General features: G+C 51.6%; 1 protein-coding gene across 1 annotated transcript in view; it reads left to right on the top strand.

Annotated features, from left to right (window-relative positions):
- The window catches only part of LAMA5 (laminin subunit alpha 5), a gene marked incomplete at both ends in the record, with an annotated part of 88288 nt that overhangs the window by 37571 nt on the left and 27753 nt on the right, over positions 1 to 22964 (top strand). The window contains 20 exons of the mRNA XM_080354674.1: positions 3619 to 3737; positions 3989 to 4159; positions 4633 to 4730; positions 9382 to 9497; positions 10370 to 10488; positions 11304 to 11394; positions 12124 to 12258; positions 12711 to 12773; positions 13630 to 13770; positions 14140 to 14277; positions 14512 to 14646; positions 15195 to 15329; positions 17244 to 17381; positions 17562 to 17614; positions 17805 to 17904; positions 18397 to 18449; positions 18862 to 18967; positions 19682 to 19781; positions 19981 to 20137; positions 21826 to 21964. Coding sequence (XP_080210800.1) covers positions 3619 to 3737; positions 3989 to 4159; positions 4633 to 4730; positions 9382 to 9497; positions 10370 to 10488; positions 11304 to 11394; positions 12124 to 12258; positions 12711 to 12773; positions 13630 to 13770; positions 14140 to 14277; positions 14512 to 14646; positions 15195 to 15329; positions 17244 to 17381; positions 17562 to 17614; positions 17805 to 17904; positions 18397 to 18449; positions 18862 to 18967; positions 19682 to 19781; positions 19981 to 20137; positions 21826 to 21964 — 2307 coding nt within the window. The remainder of the gene's footprint in view (positions 1 to 3618; positions 3738 to 3988; positions 4160 to 4632; positions 4731 to 9381; positions 9498 to 10369; positions 10489 to 11303; positions 11395 to 12123; positions 12259 to 12710; positions 12774 to 13629; positions 13771 to 14139; positions 14278 to 14511; positions 14647 to 15194; positions 15330 to 17243; positions 17382 to 17561; positions 17615 to 17804; positions 17905 to 18396; positions 18450 to 18861; positions 18968 to 19681; positions 19782 to 19980; positions 20138 to 21825; positions 21965 to 22964) is intronic.

The raw sequence follows: 22964 nt of genomic DNA, 5'->3' as shown, positions 1-22964 counted from the left end.
GACAAGAGAGCTGGAGGCAAGTATGAGACTGGGTTTGGAGTTGTTTCTGTGTCATTGCTGATATTTGGTATGTGTTCTCGATTTCTTCTGCCCCATAAGGCTGCAAGAGTTGAAGCTTAGAGCAGAGCAGCTAGGTGAAGTTGTGGTGCTCCTCAGGACAGGAGGACTTTTTTGCTTTCTGGGGCTGTGTTTTTTAAAGTATTGGTGTCCACAAGAATCTATGTGGATGCTGAAGCTGGCACCAGTGTCGACAGTTGGGCATTGCTGATCTAGGTCTGGCAACATGAGATTACTTGTCATCTCCTCCCTGCTTTCCTTTGTCAATCTGCCCTGTACCATATCCAGGCTGACGTATTTCAGCTCCTCCAGAAGCAAACCAGCAGCTCGCTTCCAAGTGGCTGCTGTAACGGAAAAATCTTGTGGCAGAACAGTCCTCTTGCACTTACCGGCACTGGAGATGGGATACAGCCTCTCCCAAAGTGTCTATGGGGTAGCCCAATGCCAAGGAACTTGTTAACCACCATCCCCTCCCAGAAGCAACAGCATTAATTGGGAGAAGATGTGAGTTGAGATCTACAGCCAGAGCTTAAACCTGGCAAGGGAAGACCTTGGAGCACCTGAGGCCTCACCCTGGGCTGCCCCTGAAGGCTCATATTTCTGGCTTACCTGTCAGCCCGTGCTTTAGCTTTGTTGGCCTTTTTGCAAGAAAGAGCTGCAGATATTTTACCCACTGCGTTGCTTAGCATGGTAGCTCCTCTCCAGTGCAGATAGTTTCCCCTCTGCTGTGTACTAGTGAGAAATTACTGCTGTCAGATTGCCTGCTTTGCTTTTTTTAAATCTTCTCTGAGAATTACCCTTCCAGCTCTGAAGCCTCTCTTGGGGCCCGTTACGGTCACGTTGTTGCATGGTCTGGGGCTGAGCAGGGAGCTCTTGCCCCTTCTGCTTGTTATTTGCATGTAGTGGCAATGTCTGGAGTCCTCTTCCCTCCCGCAACATCAGACCTTGTTACCAACCCCCTTGAGAAGGGGCGTGCAGTGACACAACCCGGTGGAAAATTCCCATGGAAATAAAGAGGTGGCTGCTCCAAAACCTGCCAGATTCGCTAGCACAAGAAGTCCTTTGCGGAGATTTATTTTTAGCATGGGGAATTCTGTAGGTGGTCTAATAAAAACACTGGTCAGTTCAGCAAGAGGGTTAAAGGCGCCTGGCAGAAATGTGAGTGTTCCACAGAGACTCCAGCAAGCCTTGCTGTGGGTGACACCGTCCCCACCGGCTCAGCACTGCCCCTGTATCCCCACTCATCGTGGGATGTGTTCGGGTCCCCACGCTGCCCTGTGTCCCCCAGCAAGGCTGCTGAAGTGTTTTTGGCTTTGTGGGAGGAGGGAAGAAATGAGTGTTGTGGAAAGCATCTTTCGGTGCAGCTAATGTGCTCCGTGGGGCGAGGGGCTGAGGGACCGTGGCGCTGGAAATCCTCCGGGCATCGCGGCTGGGAGGCACCACGCGTTCCTCGGCCACCAAAGGAGAAGTATGAGTGCTGGGGAGAGATTTACGGTGGCTTTTATCCGCGTGAAGGGTTCCCCACGCAGCGTTTCAAATGGGGACTGGACATGAAAGATGCGTGGTCCCAGCTGTCCATCCGGCCCCGTGGATCCTTGCCTGCCCAGCTCAGCGTGTTGTGCAGGATTATCCCGTTTTGTCTCGCTGTGCTGCGCAGTGTCACTGCAGAGGGGAACGCAGTCATAGCACAGAACAAGGCTCCGTTCTTTACAGAGCATAAGCAGGTTTCCCCAGCCTGTTGTTTCCTTAAAGCATTGCTGTGGTTTATGGCTGATGTGTTGCTCTGTTTTAGCTCAGAGTGCTCAGCTGCTGTCTCACATGGTTGTGTAGATCTGCAAGAACCAGAGGAGTTTTTTGGTTTTCCGGAGTATCTGCTCTTGCCGAGCATGCTGTCTCCATGCCCCGCCATGGCAGTGCTCTGGAAATCAATGTGGTGACCGGCTGCTCGCCTGGGGCTTCAGAATAAATGGTCTTTAAAAAAGCACCGGGTGAAGAAAAGCTATGTGGCCAGAGACACGATGTTAAATGTTTCCACATCGTCTTCCTGTGGATGCAGCCAAGCTCCTGCTGTTGCCAAAACAGTGTTTCATGGAGCGAGGCCACATTGCTGGAGATGAGGTGTGGGTGGTGCAAGCCAAAGGTGAAGGCAGCAGAGGCAGAATCTCTCTGTGCGCCCCCTGTCCTGGTCCTCTTGCCTGGCTTAGCCGACCAGGGCAGCATGTGGAGTGGAGGACATGCCTTCTGGAGGCACATTGCAACAGATTTTGGAGGATTATTCCCATAAATTAGGCTAACGTGTCCCCATCAGCTCCTTGTGTGAGCTGAGCAGCGCTGGCAGGGGCAGTGGGTTGTGTTTGCTGCCTTTTACTCCCACTTCTCCCCATGGAAACACCGTGTGCTTTGGCACACACTGCTGACAGCTCCTGGTGCAGGTGAAATTGGAGTGGGAGGGAACAGTAGACTGTGTCCCAGGCTCTTCCCTGGGGCAACAGCCCCAGAGAGTGGCCAGAGAGCAGCACTGTGTAGGTTTTTTGCAGGGGTAGATGTGAGTGCTCGCCACCCTACACAATCACGTCTTGTACTACCCCAGAATGTTCACGGTGGTTTGGTTGGCTCTGCCAGCACGGGGCTGTTGGGCATCCTGGGGACAAGGGTGCTGGACTTGCAGGAGCGGCTGTGCAGGGAAGCCAGGATGCTCCTACGGCTGCTTTGGAGACTCCTTGGCATGCAGTGTCCCCAAAGCAGGTTGCAGGGCCAGCAGTGTGCCTGGCTGTGCCTGTCCCCTGGCTTTAGCCAGCCTTGCATTGCCACTTAGTGGCAGGAGCCCTTGATCACTGTCCCCAAGGAGCGGTTCTGGGCAGCTGCAGCATTTCTGCTTTGTAGTGTGTGTTTAAGAGCGATTGCAGAGTTCAGGGCAAGGTGTCCCACAGGCTCTGCTTCTCACGAACACCACCAGCCCCCTCCCCACACCTGTGTGCCCACCCTGCCTGCTGGGAGGTGCTGCAGTGGTGGCTGTGGCTTGTGGTGGCTCCCATTGTGTGGCTCTGTGCTGGCTCGCTTTTCAGGACTTACCCGAAAGGTGAAAGAGCCACATGAACGTGATGGTACAAGCTCCTGCATCGGGAGGGAGCTCTAGCAGCAAACAGCCCTTCCCCAGTTCAGCAGAAGTGGTGTAGCAAACCCAGTGCTGGCAAAGCAACAAATTCAGACCAGGATTAGGGCTCAGGGTGGTTAAGCTGAGAGTTTAATGCCAAAATTAAGAGGTAGGTTTCTCTTCAGGTGGTCTCAGGAGCTACAATGGCCATTCTCACCTTCCATCTCTGCATTAATTCACTATAATTAGGTGATTCGAGGGATATTCTGATCATGCCCATTACTCTCGTAGTGACTCCCTCCCTTGGTGGAGTACATTTATGTTAGCAATGACAGAGTTAACGATACGAAGCAGCCTGTACATAGTAAACGCTTAACGAAGAGTATACACCCTTCCCTCATGTTGGTCAGTGTGGGAACATCAATACAGAGCTCTGAATTGTGCTCTCACCTCTGGTTGATGAACAGCTTCCAAGAGGGACTGCATCGAGAAGTTTGGACTGCAAACCGTGGATCGCATCACCAAGGACGACCACGCCATCTGCACCACTGAATACTCCCGTATCGTGCCTTTGGAAAATGGGGAGGTGAGTAGTTGCACATTTTCATCCCGTGGCGTTTCCAAGGTTTTTCAGTGTCTGTATGTACTCTTATTAATTGGTTCCCTCTTGAGTTTTGGATGCCATTTAAAACTACTCAGTTAAACCAAATAAGATTGGCAGGGAGCTGATTCAGTTGTCTTAAAGGGAGGTAAAGACTGGGTTTGACTGAGGGAGGGATTAATTTCCTCCCATCCCAGGGAGTGACACAGATTTGTTTTCCTTCCTTGCATGGACAGATTGTTGTCTCTCTGGTAAACGGGCGCCCGGGAGCCATGAACTTCTCCTACTCTCCTCTTCTGCGGAATTTCACGAAAGCCACCAACATCAGACTGCGGTTCCTGCAGACAAACACCCTGCTCGGACACCTGATGGGCAAAGCCTTAAGGGACCCTACGGTGACAAGGAGGGTAAGGCAAGCCTTGAGACCTCTTGCCAATGACGTGGAGATGTTTGAGGGCTGTGCGGGCCACCTCTGGGGAGAAGACATCTCTGGATGTTGCCTGTGGGGATTTCCTCTCTTTGTGCTTGCGTTCCTCCAGCTGAAGATGTTTGCAGCAGATACCACTGCTGCCGTGACTGGAGTTGGGGGCTTTTTGGGAAGAACTGTGCTTAGCACCAACAGCGTGAAACTGGGAAACACCTCTTAGTGTCACTTGGCTTTGTTGGCTGTGCTGGGAGACCTGACTTGTAGCTAATGGGCTCTGTTAGTGGTGGCGGGTCTTACCATGGAGAGATGCTGCAGCCGACAAGGTCTAGCTTGTCACTGAGAGGGAAATAGCCCAATGCGTTGTTTTACTGGATAAAGTCCTACTGAATCCTGAGTAGGGCAGTTGTGAAGCTTATACATATATTAATGGCCAACTTTTCTTGTTCTCTCCAGTACTACTACAGCATCAAAGATATCAGCATTGGAGGGCGCTGTGTCTGCCATGGCCACGCAGATGCCTGTGATGCCAAAGATCCTAATGACCCTTACAGGTACGTTTTTCAAAGTTTTCTGTATAAAAGTGTTTGAATTGTTGTGCTAAGAATGAAAGGTACCAGCGTGAGTTGTGCCTTGTCCTGAGCTGGTAACCACGTCAGCACTGTTGTCCATGACTCTGCCCTGAGAACAAACTGGGAACCTGCTTAGCCAAAGTAGCAAAAATGATATGGTTTTGTCAGGCTGTTTTTCAGTCAGATCAGCTCCCTGAGCTATTTTCCCTGCCCGAAACTTTGTCATGCCCGTGGGAGCAGAGTGCTGGAATGGGAGGGTGGGTGTGCGACGCTGATGCTGCTGTTGAACGTGGAGGTTTTGCCTCAAAACTGAGCCCTGGTTTCTGAGCTTGTTTGGAGAAGTCTCTTGCTTCTCATGTGGCTTCTTAAGAATTGGGGTAGTGCTCTCAGAAACAGATGGTCTCCCAAGAAACCAGAGACTCTGCTCTGTCCAGTTCTGCTCAAAAGAATGATAGATTATGTATGTAGCTAAACATATATTGCTTGCGAAGCAACAAGAGCATGCAAAGCAGCTACACTTGGCTCATGGGACTTCCCATCCGCCTTGGCAACTTGAAATGCCAAAGACCTGCTTCAAACCATGAAACTGTTGCTTCTTAGCCATCTGTTTGCAGCCTGAATGTTGCCTTTATGAAAGGGATGGGTAGATTCAGCTGGACAAGGGAAGCTTGTATTTCTTTCTCATCAGGATCATGTAGAGCTTTTGGATCTTCTAAAAGAAAATTCCAGTGAGTCCCAGCCAAGGTTAAAGCCGCTAAGTATTAAAACAAAGATGTGTTGGTAAGCAAGTCTGTCTTAGTCTGCCAAACTCTCTGACAAAAGGAAGGAAGTTCATAAACACTTGGATGTACAGTTCCTTAGGTTTGTTTTATACTTGGATATTGCTGGATGTACAGTACACCTGCGTACCAGGGCAAAAGGGCTTTGTGATGCAAAGTGATTCTTTAACATAGAAACGCCATGATATTGCTTGGCTGTAGCAATGACTTGGGTCTTTCCGGGAAGAGAGAGAAGATGAGGGAGGAGAGATACGTTGGGATCCTTGTTCAGTGCCACTTCTGCTGACAACTGTCTCTGCCTCCCAGAATTCACCTCCTCCGCTCTCATTTGGATGCATTTGGCATCTTCACTCTTGGCCCCAAACTGTGCTCTAATGTTGCAGCACATGTTCTTAAGCAGCTGTTGTATTTCACCGCAAGCAGATCGCGCTTGCCGGGAGGAGAAAATATTTCCTACTTGGGTGCTTTGTACAGTGAGCACATAACATCTGTACAGCGCTTTGGGATGCATCAGGACAAAGATGCTAGGTATACAGAACTTCTCATGGCATTGCTGTGCGCTGTTAACAAGCCCAGGAGCACAGAGAACTCACCAGAAATATGATGCTTGCAGTTGAGAAAATTACTAATTGGTGCAACGCTGCCGTTCTCCAGGGCTCCAGCAGCAGCTGTGTCCAGCCTTCCCGCGGAACGGGCGTTGCTGGGCGGTCAGACGTCCCTCCGCTCCTGCCCCATGGGTGATACAGCCACAGCACTGTGTGGCAAGAGCATCACTGGGGCAGCCAGGGCTCGGACATGCTGTCCTGTCGTGTCGTGAGCCCCAGTGGTCAGAAACATATCATTCCCTCAGAAATCTGTGTGACCGGAGTAGGAGGTGTGGTGTGTCCCTCTGAACATGTCCTGATATGTGACAGCAACAGGGCAAGGAAATGCAAATAGAGGGAGGCAAGGAATGTGAATTGGCCCAGCCCCGTTAAAAGTCACAGTTATGTCTCAGCCTGTCTGGGAGGTCTCTGCTTCTCATTTTAACTTCTCTCTTCTGCACATGCCTGTGTTTCTTGTGCCTGTTACCCAGAAAGGCAGGATGAGCACTTTGATAGAGGTGAGGTGAGCTGAGCTAGAAATCTTGGCAGAGACCTTAGGACGTGATGGAGCATGTTCATGAGCTGACTTCCTGGCCATAAATGATAATGTTTATCCAGCTTTGGAAAGTTTCTCTGAAGTGCCAAGTTACAGAGGCTGCACATCCAGCTGTGTTAGGTTGGCAGCACGTCTGGTTCCCGTGTGTGTGTGCAAGGACCTGCGGTGTGTGCGCAGGATCAGCCTCCTCACGGCTCCTTTGCACTTTCCACAATTGTCTTTGCCCCGGGATTGCATGAGCTGAATTAAACAGAGGGAAGGAAAGTTCTCCCGGTTAAAGGTGAACACCAACAGGATCAGGCACAACCCTTTCTCCTGGCAAACCCCTGGAGCAGTGAGATAAGCATCAGCAGGGACCTGGCACGTTGCAGACAGGGAGCCCAGACAGGAATCGTGTGTTAACATGTGGGTGCTGTTGACGTGAGCTCAGGAGGACCCTGCAAGTGCTCTGCGTCTGTCTGATAAGAGCAGCTGTTTCCGTGGGCTCACTCCCCCATCACAGAATGCCACGAGCAAGAGAGGAGACAAGCAGAGCATCCATCTGCTGCTTCTGTGCCTGATGCTGAAGATAACAGCAGTCTGGCAGGCTAGAAGCAGATAGATCTGCAGGAGATCAAGGGTGCTTTCCCGCTGCTGCATCCTGAATGCTAGCTTGCCCTTTCCCACTTTAGAAGGAAAAGCACCATGTGTGCTGGTAGATTTGTGCTGTCTGTGAGTCCCTTTTGCAGGTGTTTTTCCCTCAGTGTGGTCAGAAGCAGTTAGAGGAAGGGGCTTTTTGTCTTGCTCCTGCTCCTCAGATGTCCTGGACAAATCCAGATGCTGTAGAGCTTGTGTGCTGCTCTTAGCTCTGACACAGCTGCTCGCTAAAAACTGTTTATATTCTGCTATTGAGCGTCAGTTCCAGTGGGAAGATTGCGGTTTGATTTTTTACGGCAGGACAACCAGCAAGTATGTGCTATGTGAACACAGCCGCTCCCTCTTCTCCCTTGTATATATTCAATCAATGAAACATGTAAATATTGTAGCTTATGCACATTTGTCTATAATTCATTAGCGACATGAACTCAGCACAAGGTGTGGTAAAGCTACTTTGATAGATGAGCTCTCTGAGAGGTCATTGCTAACTCTGGACAGCAGAGGCTAAATAAATAGCTCCTTCTCCATCTGAAATGTGCATCTTTACTCATGGAGTGCCACCTTTTTGCATTTTGGGAACTCAACCAGTGCTTTTCAAACATCTCAAGCATCAAAGAGCCAGCCTGTGTGGCTGGAGCCACATCCTCCAGCCAGGGAGATTAACGCTGCTCTGCAGGTTTATGAGTTCCCTGACTCAGTGACTGTCTTGCTCTACACATGTGTATATAGATGTTAATATCAACTTCCAGCTGCTGCCATGGGAGAAAAAAAAACAAAGAAAAGAAAAAGAAAAAACCATAAAATGTGGTTTCCTTGGAGCTGCCTGTGGCCAAGCATCTCATGGTGTCTGCAAGGGGAGGACCAGGAGCAGGGCTGAAGCAAACATACTGAGTGTGGCTCCTGCCTGCACTACCCTAAATTTGCACATCCTCCAGTGTTTCATTAAAATGAGTTCACTTGTCCCACACTATTTCCTCTGCCTGGCCATTCCCCATATGTAACACTTGCTGGTCTCGCATCTTAAAAATACATGTGGGTGCAAACCATGACAGCTCACTACAGCTGTGGAAGAGTGTGTCTGCACCTCTACATTTCACCCGGAGTGACTGCTCCATTTATTTCTGATGTTTTAAAAAATTACATGTATTATCGAACACTGCTTTTGAATGGAAAAGCATTGGAGGAGGGAGAGGTGGGAGTGGCAGACCGGCCCTGAGGGGAAATGAGTAATTGCACAGATAAAAGCTGGAACACTCTGTATTATCCATAAGTCTAATACAACAAAGCGTTTGTGTTGGATGGGAATCGCCTTCTGCTAAGTGGAAGTTTTGGAGATGATGTCACTGATGTTAATGAATCACCGTTGCGGTCGAGCAGGGACGAGATCTGTCAGTCGACCATCGAGATTTCTTGCCTGGCGCCTCCGGAGCCGCCTGTTTACCCAGCACAGCCCTGCCTGTGCCGGCCGAGAAAAGCAGGAGCAGCGTTTCACAGGGAGCATGGGGCCAGCGTCTGCTAAAAGGCTTAATTCACATTTCATGGCCTTCATCTCTGCAAGCACAGGTATACCCCGAGGAGCAGATGGACCCGTGTGGCCCCATCCCTTTCCAGCCCTGGGCTGCTGTTTGCTCCTTTCATGCTGCGGTGGGACGTCTTCGCGTCCCTGCACCATGCTGCTCCCTCTCAAGTGATCTACTTCAGCTCAGGTTTCTACCGCTGCCCCCTCTGACCGTTTCACATTTTATTGTCTGTAGAGCTGTCTAGGTAGTGGCACACTGTTTTTCTCTAATCCTTCTCTCCCTGTGAAGACAAGAGTGATGGTGGTGAGGAAGAAAGGGACAGAATGGCACTGGAAGTGCAAAGTTTGGTGTTTGGCTCAGAAAAAAAATAATCAGCAATTCAAAAGTTAAAAAAAAAAAATTTAAAAAAGCATATTTTCCAGAATACTTGGTTTAACAAATATCACTCATTTGTGTGTATGACTAGTGATGTGCACAGCAGTGTTACATAGCAGCTCCCCATCCCATGTGTCCCTGTCAGGGTGACATCCCGGCTGTACCTCATTCTCTCCCTTGCAGGCTGCAATGTGACTGCCAGCACAACACCTGCGGCGGGTCCTGCGACCGCTGCTGCCCTGGCTTCAACCAGTTCCCCTGGAAACCCGCCACGGCCGACAGCGCCAACGAGTGCCAGCGTAAGTCGGGCTTGGGTTTTTCCTTCCTTTTCCAGCTGTTTTGCAAAGCCACGTTTCACCAGCCCCTTGATGTCGCAGTGCAGAGAAACTGTTCGCCGAAACGGATGGTTTTATGGTGGGTGGCACTGGGTGGAGATCAGCGATGCTGCGAAGACAAGACATTGCGCAGTGGTTAATTGTGCTCAGTCAGGGCTCGCACAGGGAGGCCCATTAGTTCTGTGCGGGACTTTGATGCTGCTTATGTTCCAGTTCCTTCTCCGTGTCCGAGGGTTCGTGCAGGCAAGTCTTGTTGCTCAATTCTGTCTCCAAGATGAATTACATTTGGATGTGTTTACATACAGGACATATTTACTTGTCTAGAGAAACTTTTGGTAAATGCCGACAGGGGGAATTTATGCTGCACTGGGAATGCAGAGTGTGGAGCACAGCTACATCACACGATCGCTTATAAACATGGGGCGGCAAAGGACAGATGGATCTTAATCTTGTGGGTTTGTAAAGAGCAGCCTCACCGTGTGCTGAACTTTGTGGCTCACCTCCATCCTGGATGGGATAAAAGAGTCGAGAACATTGCCCTTTAAACCAGACTACTTGAGGCCCCAAAGTTGAGTAATTTCTCTTTCTTGTCCATACACACCTGCACATATTTTATTTCTGATTTTATGCATGCTGCATTTTTTTGGTTGCAGATTAGGCTTTTGAGCTGGAAGACTTTCGCGAGCTTGGGTGATTATGGAACGACCCAGATGCATTCTAGCATCTTTCTCATAGAAATGTAACCCGGGAGGAAGAGTTCATATCTCGAGATCCAGCTGGTGACTGAAGGACCTTCGTGGGCTTGCAGCTTACCTAATGTCTCTTTGTATTTTCAGCTTGCAATTGCAATGGCCATGCCTATGACTGCTACTATGACCCAGAGGTGGATCGCCACAAAGCCAGCAAAAGTCACGAAGACAAGTTTGAAGGGGGAGGTGTTTGCATTGACTGTCAGGTAGGCCTGAAAGGCTCTTACAGAAAAGGCTGTTGCAGATTTTTGTGTTTGTTTCCACTGTCAGCATGGAGTTCAGCCTTGCTGGCAGCTCTGCCAACCCCCTCATGCACCTTCTGTTGTCTTAATTAGGTCTCTGCCTGGAAATTGTCTCTTTGCCATAGATTAGAGTGTACAGCAGTAATGAAAATAGCACGTGGGTTCCTCACTGTCCCCTGGGCGGTGCCATTACCTCTGATGCTTTAGGGTTAGGTCTGCTGAGGAGGGCCAAGTTGGTGCATTGGGGTTATGTGCCCTGGTAGGGACAGGTTGGTGCTGAGCACATTAGGACATCCCTGCCTAGTTTGCAGTGCTCAGGTGCTGCCACCTCTCTGAATCGCTCTCTGACCACCGATGTCAATCTCCTCAGACTCCAAAGTTCCAAACAAAAGTGGGAAAGTCGCTTTTCCACTCCCAGTTTGACTATGAGCTGGTTAATTTGTGCAGTGGCATGAAACTTATAGCTGTGCTTTCTTACTGGGAGGAAACAAATTGCTCCATCCTCCTAGCACAAAGTGGTCAGGACATATTACCATCGGAAGCAACTGAAATGGGCTTGAGGTCAGATATGAACCTGAAACTCAAACTAGGCTCATGTGAGGATACACGGTTTGCAGGGAATGCTTTGTTTTCAAATCAGCGTAAGTGGAATTTTGAGCAGATTTAGGTCTTCTGTGTGCTGGCACTTCTGAGTTGCTCCCTCTGGACCCTGAAGCTGTTAGTGAACGTGAATCCTACAGGCAGAGGAACTCATACCCCTCTAACCCACTGTGTTTCAGCATCACACCACCGGCGTTAACTGCGAGAGGTGCATCCCAGGATATTACCGGTCCCCCGACCACCCGATCGACTCTCCGTACATTTGCTACCGTGAGTGTGATTTCCTCTGTGGGCTGTGGATGCCTGTGGGGACTCGCTGACGCTGGGGAGGGTGATCTGAAGAATTGAGCTGAGAGGTGCTTTTTTCTGGCACAGGGAGTGCAGCACCTTAAGAGATGTGGCTGTGTGAGCAATTCTTGCTGCAGCTGGCATGGCCCATGGGAATGTATGTGTGTCTGCAGCATCCGTGAAATCAGAAGTGGTGGCACGTTCTAGGGCTGGAACGAGCTAAAAATGTGTTGTTAGCCCTGCTGTTGCCTGCAGGGCAGTCCAGTGTTAGCTGTCATCTCTGTGCCCTTTCAGCTGGCACTTGCAGACCATTGCTCTCCATGCACAATGTAGGACAGGGATTTCTAGGCAGCAGGAGGTTCTATCTGTGTTGCTGGGGAGCCCAGCTCGGTCTGGTGTCTGTGGCACATCGGCTGTCATGCACGTGTCCTTGCTGCAGTGTGCCACCACCACCTCCCCTGGGAAACCGGGGTCTCCTGGAGAAGCGAGATGCGTCTGTGCTTCTGTACTTGTGGGACACGCACAGTGGGAGCAGTTCCTCTAAGCCAGACCCCTTTCGAAGAGGCAAAAATCACACTCTTTGTTTTGGCGAGAATTTACAGCTGGTGGCAGGGTTAGAGGCTCTGTATCGCAGGGATGCCTCTGTGGCGCTCGTGGCTGGCCAAGGGTCTCAGTTAGTGACAACTGCGGCCGGCTTGTCCCTCTCCGCAGGCTGTAACTGTGAGTCCGACTTCACCGACGGCACCTGCGAGGACCTCACCGGCCGCTGTTACTGCAAGCCCAATTACACAGGGGAGCACTGCGATGCCTGCGCAGAGGGATACATCAACTTCCCCCACTGCTACCGTAAGCGGGGGGTGCGGGGCCGTGGGGATCAGGTCTGGGTCCCCACAGACCCCGTGGGTGAAGGGCCAGCAGCTCCAGTTGAGGCTGCTCTCCAGGTGCCTTCTCCCTGTGCAGCGTGACATACCTGTCCCAGGAGGAGTTCCTGCAGGTGGGGACAAGCCCATGTTTGGCTTTGGTGGGAGCTGGACCAGAGCTGAGCTGGGCTGAACGTGGCTCTCTGGAGTCACCAGGAGCTTCCCATTTGGCTGGAGTATCACCTCACTGTGAATGTCATCTTACCAGAGCCCAGGTTAAAAATGGTTGTAATGGATCTTTGTCTAGTGGAATGTCTGCACTGTGTTCCACATTTTCATTCAGCCTGTTGAGCTGTGAGACTGCCAACCCGTTGATGTACCGACAGGATTTCTTTGAGCATTTGTGATGACCTGTGCAATGTCTCTTTCTCTGCGTAGCTGTTCCAGCTTTCGCTTACAACGATACTGGAGAACAAGTGCTCCCTGCGGGACAGATAATAAGTAAGTAGTGTAATTTTCCTTGCTGCTTTGGCAGTCACCATGCTTTACTGTTGTATCTCATCACCCAATGCAAGATCAGGTTTTTGCCTTACTGGACATATGTTGCAAGAGACAACCCCGACACAGAGTGATTCTGAGAGAGGAGGCAGCTGAGGGGTGGGGGAAAGGGAAGTTTTATGGTCCCCTTTTTATAGACAAGGAAGCTGTAGCCCAGAGTGTCTGTGTGATTGTGTGCTTTTTCCTGGGGTCCAGGCCACGTGGAGACATTCCTTCTGTAAGGAGCCCTCGCCAGGGTCACAGAGGGTCTGTGGCTGAGCTGGATCCTGAGCTGGGTCCTCCCAGATCTCAGCCTTTGGGTTTAGATACAAACTTGTCGTTCTGCCACACCTGCGTGTCCTGCCATTCCCATGCGGTGGCCAGCACAGGGGTCTGTGCCCGTGGTCCCCTCTGCACAAAGCTGCGGTAGCATGCACAGGCAGCCGCTTGCTCTGTTTTTCTGTGTTGTTTTAGAAGCTCACCCATGCCCCCATCCCTGCTCCCCTCCGCCTCCCTCTTCTCTGATGCTCATTCCTCTTGTTCATCTCATCCCTTCTGCTTTTTTTTGTCTCTTTTCCCACCACATCCTCCCTTGTCTCATGCTCCCCAGTGCACTCCAGATAACCTTTTCCTTCCCTCTGATGTTTTAAACTCTCTGTGTTCCAGGCAGGTTTTTCTTTCCTGAGCTGGAGTTTCTCACTTCCCTTCTCATTTCCCCTCCTCCTCTTCCTTGTGGTTCTCAGATAATTTGTGCCCCCTTCACTCCCCCAACCCGACACCCCACACCACTGATGTCCCTTGTTGTGTGTCCCCACTCCAGACTGCGATTGCTACGCCGGTGGGACAGAAGGCAACGCCTGTCGCAAAGACCCCCGAGTGGGGATGTGTGTGTGCAAACCCAACTTCCAGGGAACACAGTGTGACCAGTGTGCCCCGGGCCACTATGGACCCAGCTGCCAGCGTGAGTCACTCGGGGTCGATGGCCCCAAGCTCGCTCTTCTTGCTGGGGAGGAACGTGCCTCTCTGTGTCCTCCACTCGTGCTGGGGAGGAGAAATTCTCCAGCCTCACTTCTAAGTGACAAATTCCCATGGCTTTTGCTGATATTTTCCACCCCGCTCTGACCCTCCAGCATCCTCCCAGCCCGGGGGTGGCTCTTGAGAAATTCCCTGTGGATGTTAGCTGTGGGCCAGGCATGTTTGCTGTGTCCCCCATGGTCCCTCCAGAAATTGCATTTCTACCCCAGAGGAACAGGCATCTCTGGTTCCTTTTCCTAGGAAATGGGAAAGACTAATAAGCTGTTTATTTACTAGTGCCCTTGTTGCTTTCCAGCCTGTCAGTGCTCTGGCCCTGGTCAATATGATGGCACCTGTGACAGCGAGACAGGGCAGTGTCTGTGTCGAACGGGATTTGAAGGGCACTCGTGTAACCAGTGCGCTCCCGGCTACTTCAACTACCCTCTGTGCCAGTGTGCGTATCTGTCCTGCCGCGGGTGGGCATGTGAAAAGCCAGAGTCTTCTGGCAGGGCTTTGGGGGAGGGCTGGGAAGAGGGGTATGGGGTGTTTTGGAAGATACACGCAACAGTTTGAATGCTTAGGGCAGCACCTAAATGCCCACCTGAGAAGCTCAGAAAAAACCCAACGTGTTGCGGTGCGCTTTGCCCCACGCTCCCAGCACAGGGCAGATGGTTCCTCTGTGTTGCAGTGTGCGGCTGCAGCGCGGTCGGGACGCTGCCGGGCGGCTGCGACTCCGTCGGGAGGTGTTTCTGCAGAGCCGAGTTTGCTGGGCCGCGGTGTGAGCAGTGCAGCCCCGGGCACCACTCCTACCCCCACTGCTACGGTAAGGACAGTCACGGCCAGTTCCTTCTGAACCTGCAGTGTTAGGTTAGCGCTTTGACTCGGTGATCTTAAAGGTCTTTTCCAACCAAATGTTTCTATGATTCTGTGAAAAAACATGCCTATTTTTGCAAGGCTTTGGTGTTTCTCGAAATCAAAACCCATGCGGTTTGCACTGTGAACTTGGCAGGCTTGTTCTGGAGGTCGTCGATCATGCCCAAGCCTGGAAGACAAAGCCGTTTTTATCAGTCACATTTCCTCCTCACAATCCTGCTGTGACCTGGCGTCTCAGCTTATGCTTTTTTTGTCTTTTTAGTGCATTAACCTACTAAACTGCTGAGGAACATTGAGTGGGCTGTAAAAAACCCTCAGTGGCATTTTCCTGGTATGGCCATGACTCTAGCTGAAAATATTCCTTGTCTCTCTAGAGCATTAAGAAATTAATTTAGTTTTGATGGAAACAGCTAATTCCTATGGGGCTGAGTGACGATTCAGACCATCAGTGGCTGGATCACACTTTTCCCCAGACTATTGAGAGTCCTGCTCTTACAGCTTGTTCCTGCGACTCCCGGGGTGCGCTGGACAACAACTGCAGCCCAGCTGGCCAGTGCCGATGCCACGCGAATTTTGCAGGACACACCTGCAACCAGTGTGCCCTGGGCTTCTACGGGTACCCCAGCTGCACACGTGAGTAACCACTGTCGCATCTCAGGGGAGAAAAGGGAATAGCTGCTGCTATTGGCTTTGTAATGGTTTTCGTTTCCATAATCCATCTCCAAGGGTTGTACGCAGATATAGTTGGCTCTTGCAGCACGAGGCAGTTTTCCTGGGCACAGTTCACCTGTCTCATCTGACAGGCATGCTCTGTCGTGAGTAAACGGCTCGAAGAAATGCTTCCCCAAAGGCAGTGCAGTTTGTCTGCCCCAGTTCGTTCACTGTCACTAACTGCTGGAGCTTGGGTCTGCCTGCTCCATTGGGAAATAAAACCCACTCTGGATATATGGCTTCTAATCCAGCGACCTGTTAAGAAATAGACCTACAGAATATGACTTGGGAGCACCTGTGGTTCAGATTCTCTCTACAAAAGCTTTGTGTGCAGATGCACATAAAATGTGTTGAATTGTATCTGCCTGTCCTCAGTCTGGAGTGCCTGCAGCCTGAGAGAGCAAGGCTCTGAGTGGGGTAAGCAAAGTCTCAAATCCTGTATTCAGATTATACCCTGGTGCCCTGTGATGCTCAGATGTGGCTCAAATGACACATCTAGGCTCTTCAGGGCTTTACTCCACCCCAGTTCACACCAACACACAGGAGGAGCCACTATGCTAAAACCAGTGGGTGTAGGGTTGTACAGTAGGGTGAACAATGAGGGTCAGGATTTGGGATTCCATGGCAGCCCCAAAGTCAGGGTGTCTGCTGGCAGGGTGGTTTTCATCCACCTCCCCATGTCCCACATTGCTCTGGGAGCAGAGCTGCTGGTGCCAGGGCTGAGCAATCCCTGCGGCAGGTGCTTGCGGTCCCAAATCCTCTGAACAGCCGTCCTCAGCTCTGGGCAGAGTGTCCCCATCTCCCTCCCTGTCAGCAGTCCGACTGGGAGCCAGATGTACTCTTATGTCTCCCAGCAAGAATTTACTGCTCATTAAAAAATAATCTGTGATACAATTTCCCTGAAGCAACAAAAGAGCATCATCACCCTCTTGCACCATACAAAATGTAGACGCCTGAGCTGCAGCCAGCTGGCAGAACGCTGCCGGCAAAATGCCTTTGAAGAGCTGGAGGCAGAGATGAAATGGTCTCGCAGGAGTTCAGTAGTTGCTTTTTTTTCTTTCTTTTCTGTCTCATAAAGCAGTGTCCATATTGCAGAGCTGTAGAGGAGTCACAGTAAGGAAAGAAAGAGAGAACCTGGGTTTTTTTCTCTTTTAATCCATTGTTTTACTAACAATGTTTTGCTGTTAGCCATTCTGGGGGTGTCAGCCTAAAACATCCCCTTTGGCAGGGATTTGAGGAGTGCTGGCTGGGCAAGGAGGGCATGGGCAGCTCCCGGGCAGCTTGCTGACCTTTCATGTGATAGGGGAGCAGGATCTCTATGTGTGTCGCAGGATGCAGATCACGCCAGGAGCCACAGAGCCCTTGCCCTTGGCCATGGGCGCTGCCAAGGCTGCGTTGCTGGCCCGGTGCTGCAGGTCTGCTCCCCACAATACAATGTTCACAAGGCAGACCTTGATGGCTGAATGCTGCTCTTGAGTGTTTGGGTGCAAATGGGCTTTTGTAGGGTCTGATATGTCACTGGTTGCTGACCTTTTGGGGATGAGATCACACATTCCCCTTTTCCTTGACCAAAATTTCTCCCTGCCTCTGGAAACACACATAAACCTATGGGAATAAGTCTGATAAACATTGCAGCTTTTATTACTTCTCTTAAAAGATGGGGTTTTTTTTAACCAAAAGCAAAGAATGAGTCTGTATGTTATCTGTTACCTGTATTTCTGCCTGCTTTGATGGTAGTGAAGGTCAGGCAGCCAAAAGACGTTGCTGGTGGGAACCCTTGAATGCAGGAGTCTCCGTGCCCTGCAGCTCCAGCGGTTGCTCTCTTCTCTTTCTCAGCTTGCCAGTGCTCCCGGGAGGGCTCTCTGCACAGCACCTGCGACCAGGACACGGGGCAGTGCAGCTGCCGGCCCAAAGTGACAGGGCTGCGCTGCGACAGCTGCGTGCCGGGCGCCTACGGATTTCCACACTGCGAAGGTAGCTCCCTTCTCCCTGATGGGGGTTGGGATCCAGTATCTTGGGCCATAGTGATGTGGTGGTGGCAAATGGGCTTATCATCCTCCAAAAGCTTCACAAGGGAAGAAATAACCCTGTTTAGGAACAGTGAGGGTGTGAGCTGTCTCTTTATAAATCCCTCCTTGTGCGTCTCTTTTCTAGTGGGCTCCTGTAACCCAGCAGGGCTGGTGACTGCAGATCCCTCGCTGTCCCCGGTGAGTATCGAATAAACCCACCAGCCCTGCAGGTCATTTTTGCATGATCCCCTTTTTCTCACTTTGGCCCAAGTCCTTCCTTAAGTGCAGCCTGAAAACAGCCATTACCCATGCCAGAGTATCAGATACCATGTTCATCCACTGTGCTGCAAATTCTCACCTCTTCTTTTCTCCCTCTCCCTTTCCTCAGGGCTCTTGTGCATGTCGGACATACGTTGAAGGCCCAGCTTGCGACAGATGCAAGCCCTTATACTGGAACCTGACTCCAGAGAACCCCTACGGCTGCCTGAGTAAGGAAATGGCATTGGCACATCCCCAAAAAGTCCCCCATGTGCTGTAATGGTGCAAGACCCAGACCATCATTACTGGATGGAAGGGAGGCCCTTCCTTCCTCTTCGCCCCGGGATGACATGTCAGAACTGGAGTGGTCTGGGTTACCCCCACTTGGAGAGGGGAAAGGTTGAAGCCTGGGTCTTTTTGCTTGGGATGAAACACAAGGGGCTCATGCAATGAGCTGTGCCATTCTCAGCCCTTCCTGAAGACTTTGCACACTTAATTTTTCATGGACAGAAGTGCACAAAAGGCAAATGTCTTTGGTAGTCATGTCCTCAGCAGCAACTGACCAGAATGAAATGTGAGCCCTTGTGCAGCACTACCCTCTACTTGACCAGTTCCCGGCTCCTCTTATCCCACCCGATGTCCTCTGGTGTGGCAGGTACTGTCCCTCATCAGGCTTCTTCTCAGGGGCTGACTGGCTTTCTTGTTCATCTCCCTCTCTCCAGGCTGCAAGTGTGATACCAAGGGCACCATCAGCAGAATCGCAGAGTGCCAGCAGGTGGGTTTGCTCCTCTCTGCTTCCAGGCGCCTCCGAGCATGGGCTGTGTTGGGATTGTTTCAGCTCCGTTTCTCCCAGCAGCTGCTGGAGACGCCTGTCCTGACGCTGAGCTCTCAGAGGTTGCACCACAATCTGGGCTTCATGAGAACGCAGGATTAAGACCTGTCATAAATTAGGCACCTACATATTTCTGGGTCTGGCTCGGGATGCCTGGATTTTTGTTTTCTTGCATTGTTGGGTGATTTAACTTATCTGGCCCTTATCTGGCCCACCCACACGCAGGAAGCCATGTAGAGCATGAAACTCAAAATGTTCCTCCAGTGTCTCAGACTAAGACCCAAATAACTGAGTAACAACTTAACCATGATGAGCAATGGGAGAGAATGAGCTTCTGTTCCTGCTTCTCTCCTAGGCCGACGGGCAGTGCTTCTGCAAACCAAACATCTGTGGCCAGTTCTGCTCGACGTGCAAAGACGGCTACTTCAATATGGAGAATGCAAATTACTTTGGGTGCCAAGGTGAGCCCCGTCTGTGGTGTTTTGGGTGAACTGAGGGGGGCCCCAAGAGCTGGCCCTGGAGCAAACAGCTCTGCATATACTAGCTGACTGTTTGCCTTGGAAAGAAGGGGCAGGAGGTGTCCTACCTCTTGGTTTTGATCATACCATGGTTAAGAGCAGGAGCTGGGTCTTGCTGTGGATCTGGAGACCTGTCTTCACACTTTTGCCACTGTTGGACACACATCTATCAGGCTGGGGGATAAAAGGCCAGGAAAGGTGCACCTTAGGTGCCAGAAAGTGGTGTGTTTTAATGACTGGCCGTGTCCTTACGGCTGTACCCCTTTCTCCCATTGGGAGCAGGTGGGCATGGGTGTGAGGGGTTGGCTGCTCTTCATCATGCCCATGGGAAGAGGTAAAGGAAGAGATCCAGCCACTCTCAGCTGGCCCACGCGATCCTGGCAGGGCAGGGAAGAGGGAGCAAGGCTGCTGGCAGCAGGGCCGCGGCACCCGGCCCGCAGGGTTTGCAGACCTTGTTCCCCTACAGCCGCCTGGAAATAGCTCCGTGCTGAGGTGGAAGAGGAGCCGATCCAAGTGGGGCTGGGGCCAATATGAAAACGGATACAATGGAATAAAAATAGCGGCCCTAGCCTCCCTGCCCGCCGGGATGCGCCTTTGATTAGTGACCAGGAGCTTGTTAGCACGGCGGGAATGTAAACAGGCGTTTCCTGCCCGCAGGCTGCCGGTGCGACGTCGGCGGGTCCCTGGGGCCATCGTGCGAGGAGCGGAGCGGAGCCTGTCGCTGCCGGCAGAGCACACGCGGCCCCACCTGCACCCAGTAAGCTGCTGACAGGAGATGCACCTTGGAGTGCTCTGCCTGCCGTTCGGTCCCTTGGGGACAGTGGCCTCTGCCAGCACGGGGATGGGGACACCAACATCTGGGCTGCTGCTCCATCAGCTGCGTGCCTGGTGGAGGTGTCCTCTTGCCTCTGCCTCCAGGTAGCCCAGCAGGTAACAATGCTCCTTCTCTTCCCCAGACCCGCGAGGGACCATTATTTCCCTGACCTTCATCACTTGAAATTTGAGCTGGAGGAAGGCACCACGCCGGCTGGCCGGGCTGTGCGCTTCGGCTACAACCCGCTGGAGTTTGAGGGCTTCAGCTGGCGAGGATACGCGCAGATGTCCTCCATCCAGGTACGGCCAGTGTCTCCAGCCCGGCCCAGCTCCCCCTGGGAAGGATTCAGCTGGTGCAGGACTGATTTGGCACACATCTTTCACTCCAAATGCTCCTCAACCCCCCTCCAGTCACACGATGGCCAACATAAACAGCACGGTGTATATATAGTCTGTTTGCACAGATATTTCCTGTAGTGCTGGGGGTGGCATAGACTGATGAGGGGAAAGATCCTAATTTGGGAATCACCTGACATCCTAATCCATTTAGACAAGGGTGGTAGCTTAGTGATTACTTACAGGGATGTCTATAAACACTGTCTCTGGGTTTCCTTGTGGTTCTTTCATCTGACTCTGCTCTTTCCTGCAACTCTCTGTATAACCTTCCCTCCCTTGTCCAAAAATAAGTTAGGTCTTCCTTAGCTTCCATGGCCAGCTTGGACCTCCTGTTACCATTCTGCCTCTGCTCTTTCTCTTAGCTGGTTTGCTGGTTTACACTAATCTGGAGTTGTCTAAGGCCTAGAAGTGAAGCTGTTTCATCTGTTGACCCTTTTTTCTCCTCGGTGGATCCTTCTTCTGCATGGCCCCTGTGGAAGTGTTGCCTGTGTGTGTGTTTGGGGATGGGGGTGCAGGGCAGCAATTCTCTGACAGTCTTTTCCCATCTAAGATAGTCCTTATTCTGGTGCATGTACTTTGAGTTTGCTTCCCTTTTTCATGCTAAGGCAAAATAACAGAGAGGCCAAATGCATTAGCCATTTTTTGTTGAATTTGTAGGTAGGAGGTAAGCAACAAACTCCTGTAGGTTCCCTTGAGAAAACCCTAGCCTTAAAGCATAAGGATGGAGCTCATGCTCAAGCTCACAGCTTTTGTTTTGCATCCAGTGTTGGCATCTGAGATAGAAGTAGGCCTTGACAGATGGACTAGCATATGGCTTTCTGCTGGCAAGTCTCACCTGTAGTTCACTTTGCAAGATCCATCCAGTTTAGTTTCCAGTGGGAAGCTGGTGTGTAACTGGAGCTTTGAAGAACACAGAGCCCTCATTAGGAGTCCCAGGGCAGAGTCCAGATTTGCCATATAGATCGGAGGGTATTTAAGGAGATGCTTAGATCTTTTTGAAATAGGTCGGACTTTAGCATCTCCTTAATTGGGATCTTGCCAAACAGTGTCCAGGCAGGCGGAGGGCTGACAAGCCTGTTGGTGACAGGTGACACACTCCCTTAGCAGCACTGGTCCTTAGCATTGCAGGTTCCCAAGAACGAGACAGCAGCTCAGTTTGCAGCCTCCTCTGTAGGCATCTGGGCAGAGCCCCCTAAACGCAAGGGCGGGAGCTTCAGCCTTTGGCACTTGCTGTCTGGTTACGGCACATGAAGCCCAAAAGCAACATGCCGATAACAAAAGCAAGAACTTCTTAAAACCTTTCCTCTGGAATAGTGTGAGCCCTGGGGTAGCCGAACCACCCAGTTGTGCCACAGCGTCTTCCAGATGTGCTCAGAGCCCCGCAGGCAGGTTGTTCCCTTGGTGGCTGTCCCCAAAAGGGACGGCCATGCCATGACTGTGCCGCAGGGCCGATGTGCTTGTCCCTTCCTTGCGCTGTGGCATGTTGCTTTGGGAGCAGTGAAGCCGAACGGCTGCGCTTGGGCTGGCAGCTGTGGGCGGTGGAGGTAACTGAAGGTGTGCTCTGCTTCTCTCCCCTTTCTCTCTCCCACCAGCCCAAGGTAGTGGTGACTCTCAATGTGACATCCCCCGACCTCTTCCGCCTCGTCTTCCGCTACGTCAGCCGGGGGCCCGCCAGTGTGGAAGGGAGGGTGTCGGTCGTTGAGGAAGGAAAGTTTAATGTTTGTGGCAACTGTAAGTGCACTTTTCACTTCTAGACTAACTCAGAGCATCCCACACTGCGACACTACTCCTCTGCCCCTTTGCCCATCCCAGGTGTGCCGGTCCCAGGTGTGCCCATCCCAGGTGTGCCCGTCCCAGGTGTGCCCGTCCCAGGTGGCTGGCCAGCGCCGTGCCGTGGGATGGCGAGGGAGGGGGAAGAGAGGCAGGCAGGCAGGTAGGCAGACGGGTCAGGCTCTCCCGCAGGGTGGGTGAGCAGCCAGGAGCTGCCCCCGCCGGTGACGTGTGGCCCCGTGTGCTTTTTTGCTTTTTGCAGAATAAAATCAGAGTCACTGTAGACGTGAAGGAGGCAGAGCTCTATCTGTTCCATGTCATCCTGAGGTATATTAATTCAGGAGGGGCCACTGTGTATGGCAAAATTACAGCTTATCAGCCACGAAGGAGAGGTAAGGATCCCAGACTGCTCTGCTCCCCTGCACCATCGCCACCTCCTCCCCATCCCAGGCAACCTTCTGCATCATCCTTTCCAGAAGACACTTCCATATGGCTTTATCCTGTTAGTCCTGCCCTTCCAATTGAAAAGGCTGATTTAAGTTTGCAGCCCCCCCTTATTTAACAAAGAGGCAGCAAGTTGGCCCCCAGTCCTGGCGCTGCGTGATGAGGACTGTTAGCAGCCAGGCTGCTGTGAGATCTGGCTGCTGTACAATTTGATACAGGACAAGATCACCCCAGTGCCCCAGGCAGAACTGAACTGAGTTTCCATAAAACCGGAATGGGCCAAGTGCTGGGAACTGGATCCAAACTTTGGCAGCTGGACGTGGTTTTATTTCGCAGGTGCCCTCATGTGGCAGACCTGCCCTTGCCTTGCGCTTCTTCCAAAATAGGCTGCTGGCTTCACACATGGCGTGAGGTTTGGAAGTGGAATGGGAATGCGTGTGTTATACAGGCATTGCACTCGGGTGCGATGTCTTCTCATCAAGCCATGAGCTGCTGGAGAAGGACAAGAGATACCAAA

Source organism: Nesoenas mayeri (genome assembly GCF_963082525.1).
Source record: "Nesoenas mayeri genome assembly, chromosome: 16".
In the NCBI taxonomy this organism is placed as follows: domain Eukaryota; kingdom Metazoa; phylum Chordata; class Aves; order Columbiformes; family Columbidae; genus Nesoenas; species Nesoenas mayeri.
The sequence above is the reverse complement of the archived record's forward strand: the minus strand, read 5'-3'. Positions and strand labels throughout refer to the sequence as shown.